The 15,391-nt window shown below is 42.1% G+C and overlaps 1 protein-coding gene across 14 annotated transcripts in view; it reads left to right on the forward strand.

Moving 5' to 3' along the window:
- DOCK3 (dedicator of cytokinesis 3) overlaps positions 1-15,391 on the forward strand; it is a 183,938-nt gene that overhangs the window by 157,399 nt on the left and 11,148 nt on the right. For 9 of the 14 annotated variants that reach the window (XM_058422182.1, XM_058422187.1, XM_058422184.1 and 6 more), the window contains 10 exons: positions 3,429-3,570; positions 4,282-4,448; positions 4,972-5,058; positions 5,501-5,680; positions 6,634-6,717; positions 7,980-8,096; positions 8,532-8,653; positions 10,139-10,274; positions 10,806-10,887; positions 12,768-12,920. In XM_058422182.1, the coding sequence (XP_058278165.1) occupies positions 3,429-3,570; positions 4,282-4,448; positions 4,972-5,058; positions 5,501-5,680; positions 6,634-6,717; positions 7,980-8,096; positions 8,532-8,653; positions 10,139-10,274; positions 10,806-10,887; positions 12,768-12,920 (1,270 nt within the window). The remainder of the gene's footprint in view (positions 1-3,428; positions 3,571-4,281; positions 4,449-4,971; positions 5,059-5,500; positions 5,681-6,633; positions 6,718-7,979; positions 8,097-8,531; positions 8,654-10,138; positions 10,275-10,805; positions 10,888-12,767; positions 12,921-15,391) is intronic. The other 5 variants (XM_058422188.1, XM_058422190.1, XM_058422189.1 and 2 more) reach the window with 1 other exon arrangement.

Here is a 15,391-nt window from a genome sequence, read left to right on the forward strand (position 1 = left end):
CTCCCTCAGCTGCTCGTCACTGAATTTAGAATGCAGCAGCCTGCAGTGTGTAGAAGACCCCTGCAGAGGAATCCAAAGAAAGGACAGGTGCTGCAGTGTGAACCTGGAGCTGCCCTTTCATGAAGATCTCCAGAGAAAACTGACAATTCCTGGTTTTAATTTTTAACAACAAATGTTTCAGCGAGTGATGACACAGTCATCATGGCACGCAAGTGTTCCTGACATCTGAAGTACCGTCAGTGACTCGAGCTTATCTCTTTATCTTGTGGATCCTCCCTTTTCCCTGGGATCCTGCATGGCCGAGGTGTGTGACACTGCTTGATCTTCCTGTGCTCAGCCCTGACTCTTTGCAACGCGCTGTAACAAACGTGGATCCCTGGCTGGAGACATTACCAGTGAACACAAGCGTACATAATTATAATCCTTGTTAATTCTGCAATTATATTTGGTAGCAGTACTTCTGATAGCAGATTACTAATGTAGCAATCTCATTAAAAGTCATCCTCCTCCTTTCTCTCCCTAATGATCCATACAGCACATGCATTGTGGAGCACAGACTAAGCCCATTATCTGTCACATCAGCATGGATCACACTGTAAAGAGAGTGGAAGCAGCTATTCTGGAGAAGAAAAAGATTTACATGGATTTAAAATCTTCAAGTGCATACGGGAGTGATTTAAAGCGATCAAATAACTCCGAGCCCTTTTCTCATGTATCTTTCTATTGCTGTATAGCTTAAGACAGAAAATAACCATTTCTTTCTGCATCTTTCATTTCTGAAGACCCTTTGTCTAGAAAAGTCATTGTTCATGTTTCTACGAATTCTGCATCCTATTTCTAGCCTTTCTACATAAGTAAATTTAAATTAAAACTGTCCATATCTTCCAGCTACCACAAGTTCAAGTAAGGCCTGACAAGCCATGTTTTGAGATCTTTTGTAGGCATCTGTCTGAAAAGTCTTACTAAATTTAGCTTTGAGGTGTTTTCAGGGCATTATTTTTAGAATCACAATAACTTTATTTTTAGGATTACGGTTTTCTAGATTGCTGCAATCAAAAGCTAAGACAGAATGCAGTAAGTGTCATGAAGAGATTCACCTTCAAACATGGGCTCACTCCAAATTTAATAATAGCTGCAAAGTTTCAACATTACGGACTGAACTGTCAAGATTCATCATATGATTCTTCTCCCAGTCCACTGGTTGCTGTGACTGTATACAAAGTGACACATGTCACAGCCAGAACATGAGATCCTTTCCATAAAGCTGAAACGCAAAGCCAAAGATAACTGAACTCCTTGGCTGTGTTTTAAGATCTGGTTTTTCTACTTTCCCTTCAATTTTACTACAAGATCAAGAACTGCTTGGCCACATCCCTTTTCCAGAGCAATTAAAAACACATTCTCGAATATACTGCAAATTCTAAATGCAAGAAATAAAAGGCTGTTCTTGTTTCTTAAATTTTCAAATTGTTTTATGAAGGTGAAAACCATTCCTGTTCTTCTAGTTTTCATGCCAGGGTATCAGACCCAGCCAGCATGGGTTTAGGAGGGGTAGGTCGTGTTTGACCAACCCAATCTCCTTCTCCGACCAGGTGATCCCCCTGGCGGATGCAGGAAGGGCTGTTTTCTGTTTGGACTTCAGCAAGGCCTTTGACACTGTCTCCCACAGCATATTCCTGGAAAAGCTGGCAGCCGTGGCTTGGACAGGAGCACTCTTCGCTGGGTTGGGAACTGGCTGAGTGGCCAGAGAGTGGTGGTGAACGGTGCTGCATCCAGCTGGCGGCCAGGCACCAGTGGTGTTCCTCAGGGGTCTGTGCTGGGGCCAGCTCTGTTCAGTATCTTTATTGATGACATGGATGAGGGCATTGAATCTTCCATCAGTAAATCTGCAGATGACACCAAGCTGGGAGTGTGTGTAGATCTGTTGGAAGGTAGGAGGGCTCTGCAGAGAGACCTGGAATGGTTGGATGGATGGGCAGAGTCCAGTAGGATGATGTTTAAAAAAGTCCAAGTGCCCCTCAATTTAGGAAAGACGTTGAGACACTTGAGCATGTCCTGAGGAGGCAACGAGGCTGGTGAGGGGCTTGCAGCACAAACCCTGTGAGGAACAGCTGAGGGAGCTGGGGTTGTTCAGCCTGGAGAAAAGGAGACTCAGAGGTGACCTGATCACTCTCTACAACTCCCTGAAGGGTGGCTGTGCTCAGGTGGGGTTGGTCTCTTTCTCCAGGCAGAATGAGAGGACACAGCCTTAAGCTGTGCCAAGGGAAATATAGGTTGGACATTAGGAAAAAGTTTTTTACAGAAAGAGTGATAAAGTACTGAAATGATCTGCCTGGGGAGGTGGTGCAGTCACCATCCCTGGATGTGTTTAAAAAAAGACTGGATGTGACACTCTGTGCCATAGTTTAGTTGAGGTGTTAAGGCTGGGTTGAACTCGATGATCTTGAAGGTCTCTTCAACCCTGTGATTCTGTAATTCTATGTGTGTAAGAGTTTAAACTACCAAAATTAGAGAATTCGCCTGCTTTGATTGGTCTTGCACCAGGAGATATTAACACTGAGAAAATTGTGGTTTGTGAGGGTTAAGACACTGGAATACAATCTTCCTGACACTGAGGACTTTAGAAATCCTGTATTATGCTGTTTGGAGTTAGAGATGGCTGAAAAAGCATCCAAGAACTCTGCACAAGTGGTTTAATGCCTCAAGAGTCATATTTAAATGCAACTTTCCATTATTAGCAGAAATGAAATTTTGTTCATCAAGAGGAAAGTGCTTTTAGGGCCGAAGGGGAATTTGTTAAGTGGCCACTGAGAATTCTTGGTAAAGCTTTTCTGTATTACTGTACTATAGACAGGGGAGCTCCTGAGCATGTATTGTTTGTTCATCACGATCAGGGCTGGGTTGTATGGCTGTGATAATACAGCAGTGATTAAACAGAGATCTTTGTGAATAGTTTGTTGCAACTTCTCTCTAAGGAGAACTGATAAAATGATAAACGTATATCTCTCTCTGTTCTATGAGATCCTCAGGACTTTTATCCATCTGGTGTAAATTGTATTCGGCAGCAGCTTTCCCAGCGTAGAACAGCCAAGCTGGTGACTTAAGTTTTAGTTGATACATTTCAGTATAGTCCAATTAAAAACAGTGACTTTTCTGAAAAGCAGGTAAGAGGGGACCACAAGACTGAATGCTGGGTGTTCCTGAATCAGAGGTATTGTGCTGTTTAGAGATGAGTGGAATAGTCTCCTCATTCATCACTTCTTCATGAAATACGTTGTAAAGAAAAAGGAAGGGATAAAATACATCTACTCTCACATTAGTATATTGCCACTATCATTTATCTTTGCAGTAACATTTAAAGTGAGATAGAAGTCAGTAGAATTTAACCTACTTTTAAGGACACTAATTTATGCTTGTCCTTCTTACAGAACAAAGAATATGTGTGTCGGGGCCACGACTATGAGAGGCTGGAAGCCTTCCAGCAGAGGATGCTGAGCGAGTTCCCCCAAGCCATTGCAATGCAGCACCCAAACCACCCCGATGACTCCATATTGCAGTGCGATGCCCAGTGTATCCTTCTGTGAAAGGGCAAACTCTCCCTGGAGCCAGGGCAGAGCACAGAGGTAGAGCTGGATATGGACAAAACCAGACCCTGGCTGCAGCAGACAGTAACTGGTTCACTGTGGGACGTGGTGTTGGAGAGAGTGGTGACTTTTTATCTGGGGAGTAATGCAGGTCATGTTCCATGTAGAAGGGAAAGGGCTGTGCTTGGTCATATCCATGTTTAATGCTTTACCAACAGCACTGGCATCATGCACAGTTTGTGTCCTTAGGAGTGCAGATACCTTCTCTTGGCCCATATTTTATTGGGAACAGATACTAGTTCCAAAGCACTATTTTCCATTCTGCTTATTTTTTTTACATCAGTATTTTTACTTTTTCACAATTTCCGTTTCTTTAAAACTGCTGAACCTTTTTATGCCCAAGGCTTTGAATCTCATTATTCTCACTGGTCACCTGTACTGGGATTTGGTACACCCAGTACAATGCTCAGTGCATTTAAAGATTGAACCACATCACATTTAAGGGGACTGCAGGGACTTTGGAGAGCCTAGTCATGGAACCCACACTATTTGGCTTCTGTGAGAAGAGCATGGATGCTGTGCGGGATTTGAACCGTAAGGACACTGTCAGCAAATGGAGCCTCCTGTGGGGGTTGCTGTTTTCTATTTGTCTTTCCAAACACATGGATGAAGTTTTCTTTGACTGCACAATTACCAGATCTCCAGATCTATGCGGTGACTCCCATCCCAGACAATATAGACGTGCTGCAAATGGACCGCGTCCCTGACCGCATCAAGAGCTTTTACCGCGTCAACAACATCCGCAAGTTCCGCTATGACAGACCCTTCCACAAGGGCCCCAAGGACAAGGAGAACGAATTTAAGGTACAAGTAAAGTAGCAAATAAGCAGTGTTTGAGTGTTCATCTCTTCGAGGTGAATACTGTCTTATTTTATGCTGATAGAGCCTGATTTGATAGCCAAAGATACCACAGTAACTCAAGTAAGTTAAAGTCCATGGTCTGATTGAATACTGTTGAGCTCTGACCTGATTAAAACATCGTCTAGTTTAAAGATGAGTTATTTTAGTGCCAGGAGGCACTAAAATAACAAAGGCTGTTTGTTTGGCTGGACTTTTTTTTTTTTTTATTACTGACTTATAGGTCAGCAATGTCTTTTTGGGTCCGATGACACAACTCTCGGTCAAGTTTTCAAAATGAATAGAAATGTTGAATGTGTTGTTTCAAGCATAGTGAATTCCTGGTTTGTCGTTTAAGTGACTTTCAGGAAGACCCTCTACAGAATTAATGCATTCTTTTCTGAGCCTTGCCCCCTTTGCACCTGTAGTAAGAGCACAGAGGATGTGGTTGTGATCCACTGTTCCTCACAGCCTCAATTACTCCTTGCAGAGCTTGTGGATTGAGCGCACCACTCTGACCCTGACTCACAGTTTGCCTGGGATCTCTCGTTGGTTTGAAGTGGAAAGAAGAGAACTGGTAACATTCAGAATTCCTGTAATTCGGGGTTGAAATGATGAGTTACTGAGGACATGGGATAGGCAGCTTAAAATTTCTTGGGCTGAAATCTTGCTGTTTAAAATGGTGTTTATATCCTTTTTCTACCACTTCATCTTAATAATTGCTGAATGTACCCAAGGGGAATTGTATGAGCTAATAGTATAATGGAGACAGTGCCAAAAGGATGGAATAATTGCATTGCTGCCATGTCTTCAGTACATAGAAAGACATCTATTATTGCAACTGAGTGACCTGAAATCCAGCACTGCCAAGGGTGGAGTTTGTTAATGTAGTTAATTTTCTACAAAGCAGTAAAAGCAAAAGGAGCTCACTGAAGAATCCTGGAGTATCATTTTATTACAAGGAAGATAAATCTCAGTGAAGTGTCCACAGAATTAAAGTATATTTTATTGCCTTTGAGGTTGAAGTAAGTCCTTTGGAAAATGCCATTCAAGTGGTTGAGAACAAAAACCAGGAGCTGAGGACACTGATAAGCCAGTACCAGCATAAACAAATGCATGGCAACATTAATCTTCTCAGCATGTGTCTGAACGGAGTGATTGATGCCGCCGTTAACGGGGGAATTGCACGGTACCAGGAGGTGAGCTGGGCTCTGCTTCCCATTGAGTATCACCCTTCCTCGGCTTTATTTGCATTTCTGTTTCAGTGATGGTATGGTTTAATAATATAAGAAATTCTCATGTGCATTTTCTAAGGATGGGGTTACACCCCCTACTCAGTTATTCCACATCAGTTTTGCATAGCCACATGCAAGGAGGCTCATGGGGTGGACCTGGGATCTCACACAGAAATTGTACACGTAACAGCAGGGTTTCTGAAAAATGACACTTTGTTTACCTGGAAATCCTCACTTGGCAGGTAAAACAGTGAAGCTACTTTTTTAATACGGCTTACGTTATAAATCCATTTAGGAATAGAGGCTGATTAGGTCTGGAATCAGGAAAAACCACTAATTCATGCTATTGAAGCATTATCTTTGCTGATGGGCTAATTTCAGACTTGCTGTAGAACTAAAATGATGTTAAATACAATATGTTATCCAGCATAATCTCTGGCAAGCTGTTGCTCAAACTGAGCAATGCAAAAGGTAGGTTTAGGGTAAAATACTGGAAAATTGCAGCAGTGGTTCAGGGGTGTGGGATGTGCCTTCACAATGGAGCCATGGAGAGAACACTCTTCAGGCTTTACATTAGTTGCCAGTTTACTAAAAAAATTCCTTTAGCTTTAGGCAGTTATGTGAAGGGAACTATTACATTCAAATAACTGGAAGATACAAGGCTTAGTGGTATTGCTCATCACTGTCACAGGGGGAAACTTGGTCAGAGTCATGATGCAACAAAATTGTTTCAGCTGCCACCACCATTTTCTCTGCATCCCAGAGTTCTAAAAAACAGTAAAATTAATCTCTGCTGTTATCTTAATATATTTCATTTTCCTAAGATTTTTGGACCTTTTCCTTTCATCCTTTGACTCCAAGTTATGACTAAACACCTTCCTGTAAGCAAAAGGCACTTTGTTTTCCTTTTTCTGCAGGCCTTTTTTGATAAGGATTATATCACAAAGCACCCCGGAGATGCAGAGAAGATCACACAGCTCAAGGAACTCATGCAGGAACAGGTACTGTTTTTCAGGTGCAGAAGAAAATTGCTACATTGTCTGGATTCATCAGCAGTCAGTCTAAACATCAGATCCAACTGATTAATTCAGGAGCAAAGATTTTTGGTACAAGAGTTCTAAATAGATTCCAACAAAAAACAAGAGGGAGGTGGGCAAGGAGATTATGACAAGTCACTCACCTTATGGGATGTGAGGTGAAGCTCAGCTGAAAGTACATTCATTTTGTTTTCCACATTTGTTATCCAACTGACATCTTGCTGCATTTCAAGCCTGCCATTAATTTTTGGCATTTTGAACTAGGCCTTCCTAGCAAATTTCAAAGATAATCAGAGGCAGGACAGGTCAGGCTTGAGATTAAAGTGACAGAGCCACATATGAAAACTTAATGCCTGTTTATATTATCTGCAGTTTTATTTTTCCATGGTGTCTCCTAGAATCATCTTGGTAGATAAAGCTGTGGGATGCTTTGATGGGAATGAAATCAGATAATCACATCCCACTCAGCTGAAAGTTTGGCAAGATAACACCCCATTAAACGATGCGCCCAAATCTGAGTAGAGCTCCTAGTCCTTGTTCTTCAGCAGATCACTGAATTGTATTTCAGATTCCCCATCTGTAAAATAATGCTTATCTCCCTTCAGTCCTCAGGAGATGTTGGAAGATTAATTAGTTATTGTTTGTACAGACTTTGGATCATGTAGGGAATTAGATACATTTTAAGCCTCCTATCACCGCTACTCTCTTTCATCTGAGACTTTATATAATCTCATTCAATCATTAATATTATATGTTTGACCTTTGAAAAAGTGACCTTTAGAAGTAACTAATGAGGAACAGGAGGAGTGACTGCGTGTGCCACACTGCTGCTGTTCATCTCAATTATCAGAAACTCATTTTAGAAGTCTCTGCTGGCAGCTCAGATCCTGTCCCTGGCACTGGGAGGAGGAGTTTTTGTCGCAGGGCATTATCTGTGTGTGGGCACAATGCTGTTCACTCTGCAGAGAGAATCTAGCCAGTATTCTTTTGCAGTTATCTCCTAAGAAAAACAATGCAACTTGACACAAATGTACTTGTCTCACACTTAAATACTTGTTGGAGTAGTATGAACTTGCCAGGACTCCAAGGCTTACTTAATTAGCAGCAGTCTTGTAATGGACAGTGGCATATTCCTTGCACAATGCCAGAACTGTAGGACAGGCTTCTGTTCTCTCTCTTAGACACAACTTATTTGGGTTTCTGATGTTGCATTTTCTTTTTCACAGGTACATGTCCTAGGAGTGGGTCTGGCAGTCCATGAGAAATTTGTACACCCAGAAATGCGTCCCCTGCATAAGAAACTGATAGACCAGTTTCAGATGATGCGATCCAGCCTGTACCATGTAAGCAAATAGTCACTTCTCCATTTTTGAATTATATGATTAAACATCTGTCAGTTGCAGCAAGGTTCACAAAAGAACTGGGCTGACTGCAGTAAGGTTCACAAAGGAACAGCATTGATTGAACCTACTGGACTGCCAAATTCCCAAAGGAATTCTTGATTTTTGTGCGAGAAGGTAGTTGTAGAAAATACGTTTACTTGGCCTTTCAACAAGAATTGTTAACATTTGCATGTTCTCTGTTGTATCACAGAGCAATTGTAAAGCTTAACTTCCAGTTGCTATCTCACATGGCAGAGAATTATGTAAGACAGAGGAAGATTAACGGGAGGTGTTGGATGTTCACTTGAAAAGAAGTGCCATAATTGGAAGTAGCATGAATGAAGAAAAGGTGCAGTTTTCCATGTCTGACTTAGCTGAAGTGTGTTTGCCCTGCAGGAGTTACCTGGTTTGGATAAGCTGAGCCCAGCCTGTTCCGGCTCCAGCACCCCCCGCAGCAACGTGCTGGTGTCCCACGGCCCCATGAGCCCGGAGAGCATCAAGCTGGTGCATCGACACAGGTAACCCCCTCCTCCTCCCAAAGAGCCAGGGCTCTGCAGCTCTTCCACCAGGGTCCAGGATCTAAGGAGTGCTAAGCAGTACTGCAGCAGGGGCAGCCTGAGTTTAGCCAGAAGTGTCTTTTGTCTTCATTCGGTGCTAATTATTGAAGTTGGAGAATTGGAATAAGAAGGTTGAGAAATGCAAATTTGTAGCAAATGCTGAACACTTCCAGGTGTGACTCCATCACTTTATTTACTGTAGAGGCAGAAACACAAATCTGCCACTCGGTTCTCCAGGCTCAAGCTGACTTCGGTGGTCCCAACCTCTCCTACTTGTGTTGCACCATCAGCAAATAACTGGGTCCTTATCTACCATGAAAGGAAAATTGTATGGCTTGTTTTAGAACCCAACTCAATATGTACCCATTTTGAAGGATCCAAATTGTTAACATCATTATTTTTATAATTCTGACCAAATCAGAAGCCAAATACAAGAAAGGCAGCCACCGTGGTTTGATCAGTACATCAAAAAATGACCCTGTGGTGCTTTTTCAAACTGAATGCCCCTATATTCAATCTGAGATAATAACAGAGGATAAAAATTGGGATTATAAGGACAAAATAGAGGGGTTTGTATCCAGCCAACATTGCTTATTTGAAAATGCTAATTGCTTTTCTGTGTTTATTTTTCTTATTGGGTCACTATATTTTAGCTGCTTTTAAAGGCTGGCATAAAAAGCTGTGGAAGGTTGGTCCATGAATGCCAAAGGATGGTGACATTCTTCATACTATTAAAACAGAGTAGCTTATACTGCTCCCATGGTTTAGCAGTTGACAAACAGTGTCTGGGTGATACCATTTTTTTTTTTTCTGCAAATTCCTCACTTTGTAAAGGCTTTTTTAGTTTTTAGGACAAACTAGGGAAATGCTGTAGTGTACAATGTATTTTTGTGTGTGTGGTTCAGAGTGACAGAGAAAAGTTAATTCCCTGAAGGAGATCAGGGTGCAGCCTGCACACCAGCTGGGCTGTATTTATTTCCTGTCAGCTACAAAATTGCCTTCAACTGTAATGCTGAGGCCCATTGCATGCAATAAGGAAAACTGGATTTTGACCTGTGTGTCTTGTGCTTGGATTCCTTTGGAATGTTTTCTTTTAGCTGCTCCCACTCATCTTAGCGTTAAAAATGAGAGTGGTTTCAGTAGGTTCTGTCATAAACAAAACAAATATGCACCCAAGGTCATGATACGACATTGCCCTGGGCTGGGGTCATGAAATTCAACATCCTATGTATTATTCTGTTTTACCTATAATCTTCTTGTCACTTCATTCATATTTACCCACATTTATGGATTTGTTTGAGCTTATTTGGCCTGAATTTTTAAACGTGTTTGACATCTAGAGGTGACCTAAAGCAGCAGGTAACTGCAAGTACTTACTAGAAAAAATCAGGCTTCGCAAACAGGTTCAAAAAATAATTATGCCCTTGCTCTGTGGTTTTTTTCCAGCCCACTGAACATGCTTGGTTCAGTCCGACACTCTTCATCCTCTCTGTCATCGCACACCTCCAGCGAAACAGGAAACCTGGTTATCCTGACAGACAGCTCTGTGGGGGAGACTGCTGAGGATATGTACCACATGCAGGTACAGCTCCAGCACAACCAGGAGCACTGGCTGGGAACAGCACAGAACATCTTCCAGAGGGTTTTGCTTAGGAGCAGTACACTTTGTGTGCACATGCTTGGATCTGTCTGGGATAGTTTTTTCAAAGAACTGAATAGGTAGAACCTAAAATTGTTCAAGAAAGATGACAGTAACTCTCTAGATTAACTTTGGGAAGTAATCTGTGTTTGTGGTTCTGCTGTCCAGCGTCACCCTGCTGCTTTCAGAAAGTGAGATTTTTGTCCCATTTTGTTCACCTGCCCCGTAGGACATGTGCAGTTAGTGTTGCTCTTGGTTTGGGGAGGTGGAACGAGTCCCACAGTCCTGAGTGCAGGTTAACGCTGCACTGAAGCTGGGCAGAGGCTGTCCTGGCTCATCCGAGACAGGAAAATCCCTAAGGCACCGATGTGCTCAGGTCTCTCTCGACGGTTTCTCTGCCTCCTGCAGCTTGTTTACTCCAAGCCCAGGTACCAAGGCTCAGTCACCTCTGTCTCTGTTTTATCCTCATCCCAGGCCAGTCCTTCCACCTCCAGCCTGAGCTCCACTCACTCGGCACCGTCCCAGATGATTAACTCTGCCCCTTCCAGTGCTCGAGGTAAGCATGGACAGGCCCTGATGGGGGGCACCTGCAGGTGTTCCCTAAACCTGGCACCTTGCTGACTTTCCGGTGAAACACCACCTACACTGACATGTAACAGTTTCTCTTTTGGACATGTAAATACCTCTTCAATACTTTTTCTTTACAAATGGTTTCATTTTCCATTTAAGCATTTTTTCTTCTGTTATTTCAAATGTATCTCTAATACATGCTGGATTCAGGCAGTTGAATTTCATAATGATTTCCATTGTTCCGCCACAAAATTTAAGCAGGCAGTCTAAAGGAAAACAGTAGTCCTCGTTGTAGTACTTAAAAGAGAGATCATGAAGACAAAGGCAAAGAAATCATTTTACAAGCTTAAAGAAATTATGACAAAAAAGAACTTGGGGCAGTTTAGCAGAAACATATGTATACAAAAGTAGATGTATGGGGTGAATGTTGAAAGATATGAATTTTAAATAGTGGAGATAAAGAAAGGCTTCCCTGCTGGGAAATTCTTGAAGAAAGAAAAAATATAAAAGCATACTCTGGGGGTACTCATATTGCCTTTGTGTTACAGTAGCTGGTCTTGATATTGCTAATGATTTTCTTCCCCAGCTGAAGCAAAACCACTCCGTGTGATCTCCTGACTTTCATAACTTCTCTTCAAGGTTTTGGGGTTTTTCCTCTCATTTTGGATTCTCAGTTGCAGGTTCTACACCCCTTTTCACAGGCACCTGAAGAAGGGATCCAGGATATAGTCAGAGATAGAGGATGATGTTTAAATCTTACTCCTTTTTCCATGTCGGGGAATTCTGTGTCTGGCGAAGAGCCCTTTCTCTCAGGCAGCCTTGGGGCTTTTTTGCTCCATCTGCCAGTAAAATCGTAATTGACTGGCTGTTGTTATGACACAGATGCACAAGGTGATTTAATTGAGGGATCAGATGGAGTAGGAAGGTGAGAAGTGAACATCTTCAAATAAAGGCAAATAGCTGCACTGATTACCAAGGGCTGGAAGGAAAATCATGACGAATAGTAACCAGGTGAAACTGGAATAAGAGGAAAGGGAAGATGGAACTGAGGAGAGGGCTATCATCTCAGGAAGACCTCCCTAAGTGGATGTGCCTCAGCTGGCATGTGAATCTTTGGGGGGATCTGAAGGGTTTGGTGCTGTACTGTTCCACGCTGTTTTCCACTTTAGAAGTCCAGTGACAGGCTCGCTGTGACAGGCTGTGACAGGCTGTGGCAGTCTTTCTGAGCCTGGTGACTGCACAGCATCAACAGCTTCCCTCTTTATGGTATTATCCACTGTTGTTCAGAAACCAACGTGATGAACGCTCCAAAGGGCCTGGGCTGCTGGGTGAGCCAACAGCACCTCCCAAGGATGAGACCCAGACATTTCAAATGGGAAACAGTAAGAGAAGTAATGAGTTTGAAAAATATTTATATAGCCTGTGATACAATGTTTCTTCTCTGCTGTTCTGTTCACTTTTAAATTAGGTGAGCACAGCATTCAGACATTACTCACCCATGGGATTTCACTTCTAGTAAGGTCCCAGATGCAATCTGTGTTTCCCAGTGTGGCAGTCACTGTTCTGGTTATTACAACACTGCTGTTGAAAATGGAGCTGTTCCTAATGAGAAAAAGCCATTACACTTAAATTCCACTGTGGTAATGCAGCTGTGTTCTTCTCCTTGGTGATTTTTCCTTTTGTTTTGTTTTTTTTTTTTTTTTAACTGGGTGAATTGGATGCTTGTGAAAATGAGACCAGTATCACTGGCTGGAGCAAGGTACTTCACAGACATGACATGTGCAGCTCTGCCAACGCACCTCTATCCTTTTTTTTTTTTTTTCCCTTTGGTTTTTTTTGTATTTATTCATATTCTTTTTAATTTAGCGCTGGTGAAAGGTGCTGGATTGACACCCCTGGAGGCTGAAGCCCTCTATTTACCCACAGAGCAGATACAGCATGGGCGGCAGCTGTGCAAGTTCCCCCACGCTGCCCCCACCCATGTGCCTCATCTCTGTCCTGGAGGGACCACCTCTAGAGGTGAGAGGATAGTTCAGTCTCCATGACCCATCCAACCCTTGGCCTTTCTGCTGAGACTGCCAACAAAGCTACGAGAGTCACGATGCTGCAGCTGAACACTTGTCAGATGGGAAGTGGGCAAAGGCCAACAGTTCATTTCATAAAGGCCACCTAAATTTATCAGCTTAACATCTTTGTCACCTGTGGCTTTAACTTGAGCATGATTGGGTAGTATTTCTAGGGTTTAGTCTGATTTTTAAACGTTTCTCTCATTTATTCAAATGATAATGCAGGTATTTAGACCACCTTCTCTGTTTTACTGCAGAGTCCTTTCCACAGGAGATGGATATCTTTATAACAAATTAGTTCCATCAGTGACCAAAGGAAGCCATGGCCTTTTGTATTAAGAATTCAGCAGGAATTTAAATTGTCCTCCACTTCCAAAATAATTACCATTTTACAGATTTTTGAAACAGCAACACAGGTGATTATTTGGCTTGTCCAAAGAAAATAACTAAGCTATTAATCTAAAAAGAATTTTTAAAGGATAGTCATCAGGAAAGTTGCTCAGTGGTTTGATTTTATCCCTGAATTGCAGATTAAGGAATCAAAATTTACACTTTAGTTATAATATACACAAGTTACAGCAGAAGCGTTAAATAGAACTGAAATCAGAATACTGCAAGAATTTGCTAATTCTGCGCTAACAATAGGCATTAGTAGTTACTCTTTATTACAAGTATGTATCTCCCAGTTTTCACCTGGCTTGACCCTTGAGTAGCTTCTTCCCTGTCAGGGAAGCACCACTGTTGTTGTGTAAAAGGTCAAGAAGAAATCCAGTTCAGTTTGGCTTCATTTGAGGTGGCTCATGAGGCACTGCTGAACTTTACTACAGTGAAAAGATTACACAAGCCAGGGTTCAGAAAGCGAGAAACTGTAACTCCAAAAGGCCTGGAAAGAGCTGGGAGTGAGTTAGGGTTTGTCAGTAATTTAATTTAAAATACAGTTCGGACTCCTCCAATGCACTCAAAAAGCAATTCCCATGTGACACTTGACTGGCCTCTAAAGGCATCCCTACTGCTTCTTCAACACTGCCCCTCGTTAAAGTGTAGAAAATGAGTCCTGGTGTCTTACTCAGCACTTTGCAAGAATACATGTACTTGCATTAAAACTTCCTTGTTAAATCAAAAAAATAAAATTTGGTGCAGGAACAAACTTTTCATAACCATAATAAAAATTATGAACCAGGAGAAGAGATTTAATGAGTTTGGAATTTACATTAATGTTTGCTTTATTCCTTAAAATTAGTACTTGACACAACTGGATTAAAATATTTATAATTTAAAAAGCAAAATTATCTCTGGCTTTAGCACATCTTTTCCTTTCTCATTAGCAAGTACCTACGGTGCTGCACACATCAAGTGAACCAAGCTACATGCTAAAAGGAGTAAGCCCTGGCACATGCTGCAGTATTTTATTATGGCCACTGGCTGCTGTGGAAGCTTTAAAAGCTTTTTTTGACTTTGCTTTTTAGGTTTTGCCAGTCCCTGAAAGGAGCCATGATTATTGTGCTCTCTCTCTGTCCAAAGCAGCAATACTTATAATTTGCTTGCAGACTGGGCACTTGGCATAATCTGTTACCATTTTATAGCTATAGTTAGCGATAAATTTAGGGTACCAGTTTTTTAAACTACACTGTCCCAGCACGTGTTATTTTTCAGGTCCTGCAGTCCAAGGTCTTTTGAAGCTGTAACCCCATATAAACTGACAGCACGTAGAGGTGGTTTGCATATTTGATATAAAAGAGCAAGGATCACAAGATAAATAAAGAGGGAAAAGTTTGCAGTGTAGGTTGTGCTGTGCTGTAGTTCTGGGCACACCTAAAAGTTCAGCATCTTAACATTTGTCCTGCAGAACGGGACTATCTGTGACCTGTGAGGAAAAGACTCAGCACAAAGCATTAACGCTGTGTTCTCCCAGCTGATGTTGTACATAAAAGCAAAGAATGTCGTCTAATTATGTTTGTTCTATGTCTGGGGAGAAAATGAGTTCGGGACTAGAATGCAGATACTCTGCCACTGTTCATGTCAGAGTGGGGGTGTAGATTAATCTGGCATCTGCCCCCCCAATGGAATTGTTGCAATTGTAGGACTTTATCCTGCATTCTGCTGGACACATTGTTCCTTCCACTGTGTGCTGAATATTAGTCCCCAAAACTGCATGTTTGCTTTTGCTGGGGTGAAAGCTGCATCGACCAGCACCAATGCCTTTGCTCATATGTTGGAGTGCTGTCCAGGTAATGTGTGTGGTTGTGGAAGTTTGCCAGAGGGGGCATGTATTCCCCAAAAGCTGGCATGGCTCTGTAATGCGCTGTGTGCTGCCATCTGTTCAGTGCGTGTTTGTGACGCAGTCAAACAATCAGTGCAAATTACAGCTCACTTCAGCAGCTTCACAACATCAGTTCCTGCCTAATATTGTACCTCCCAAGGGCC

Source organism: Hirundo rustica, chromosome 12, assembly GCF_015227805.2.
Source record: "Hirundo rustica isolate bHirRus1 chromosome 12, bHirRus1.pri.v3, whole genome shotgun sequence".
NCBI lineage: Eukaryota > Metazoa > Chordata > Aves > Passeriformes > Hirundinidae > Hirundo > Hirundo rustica.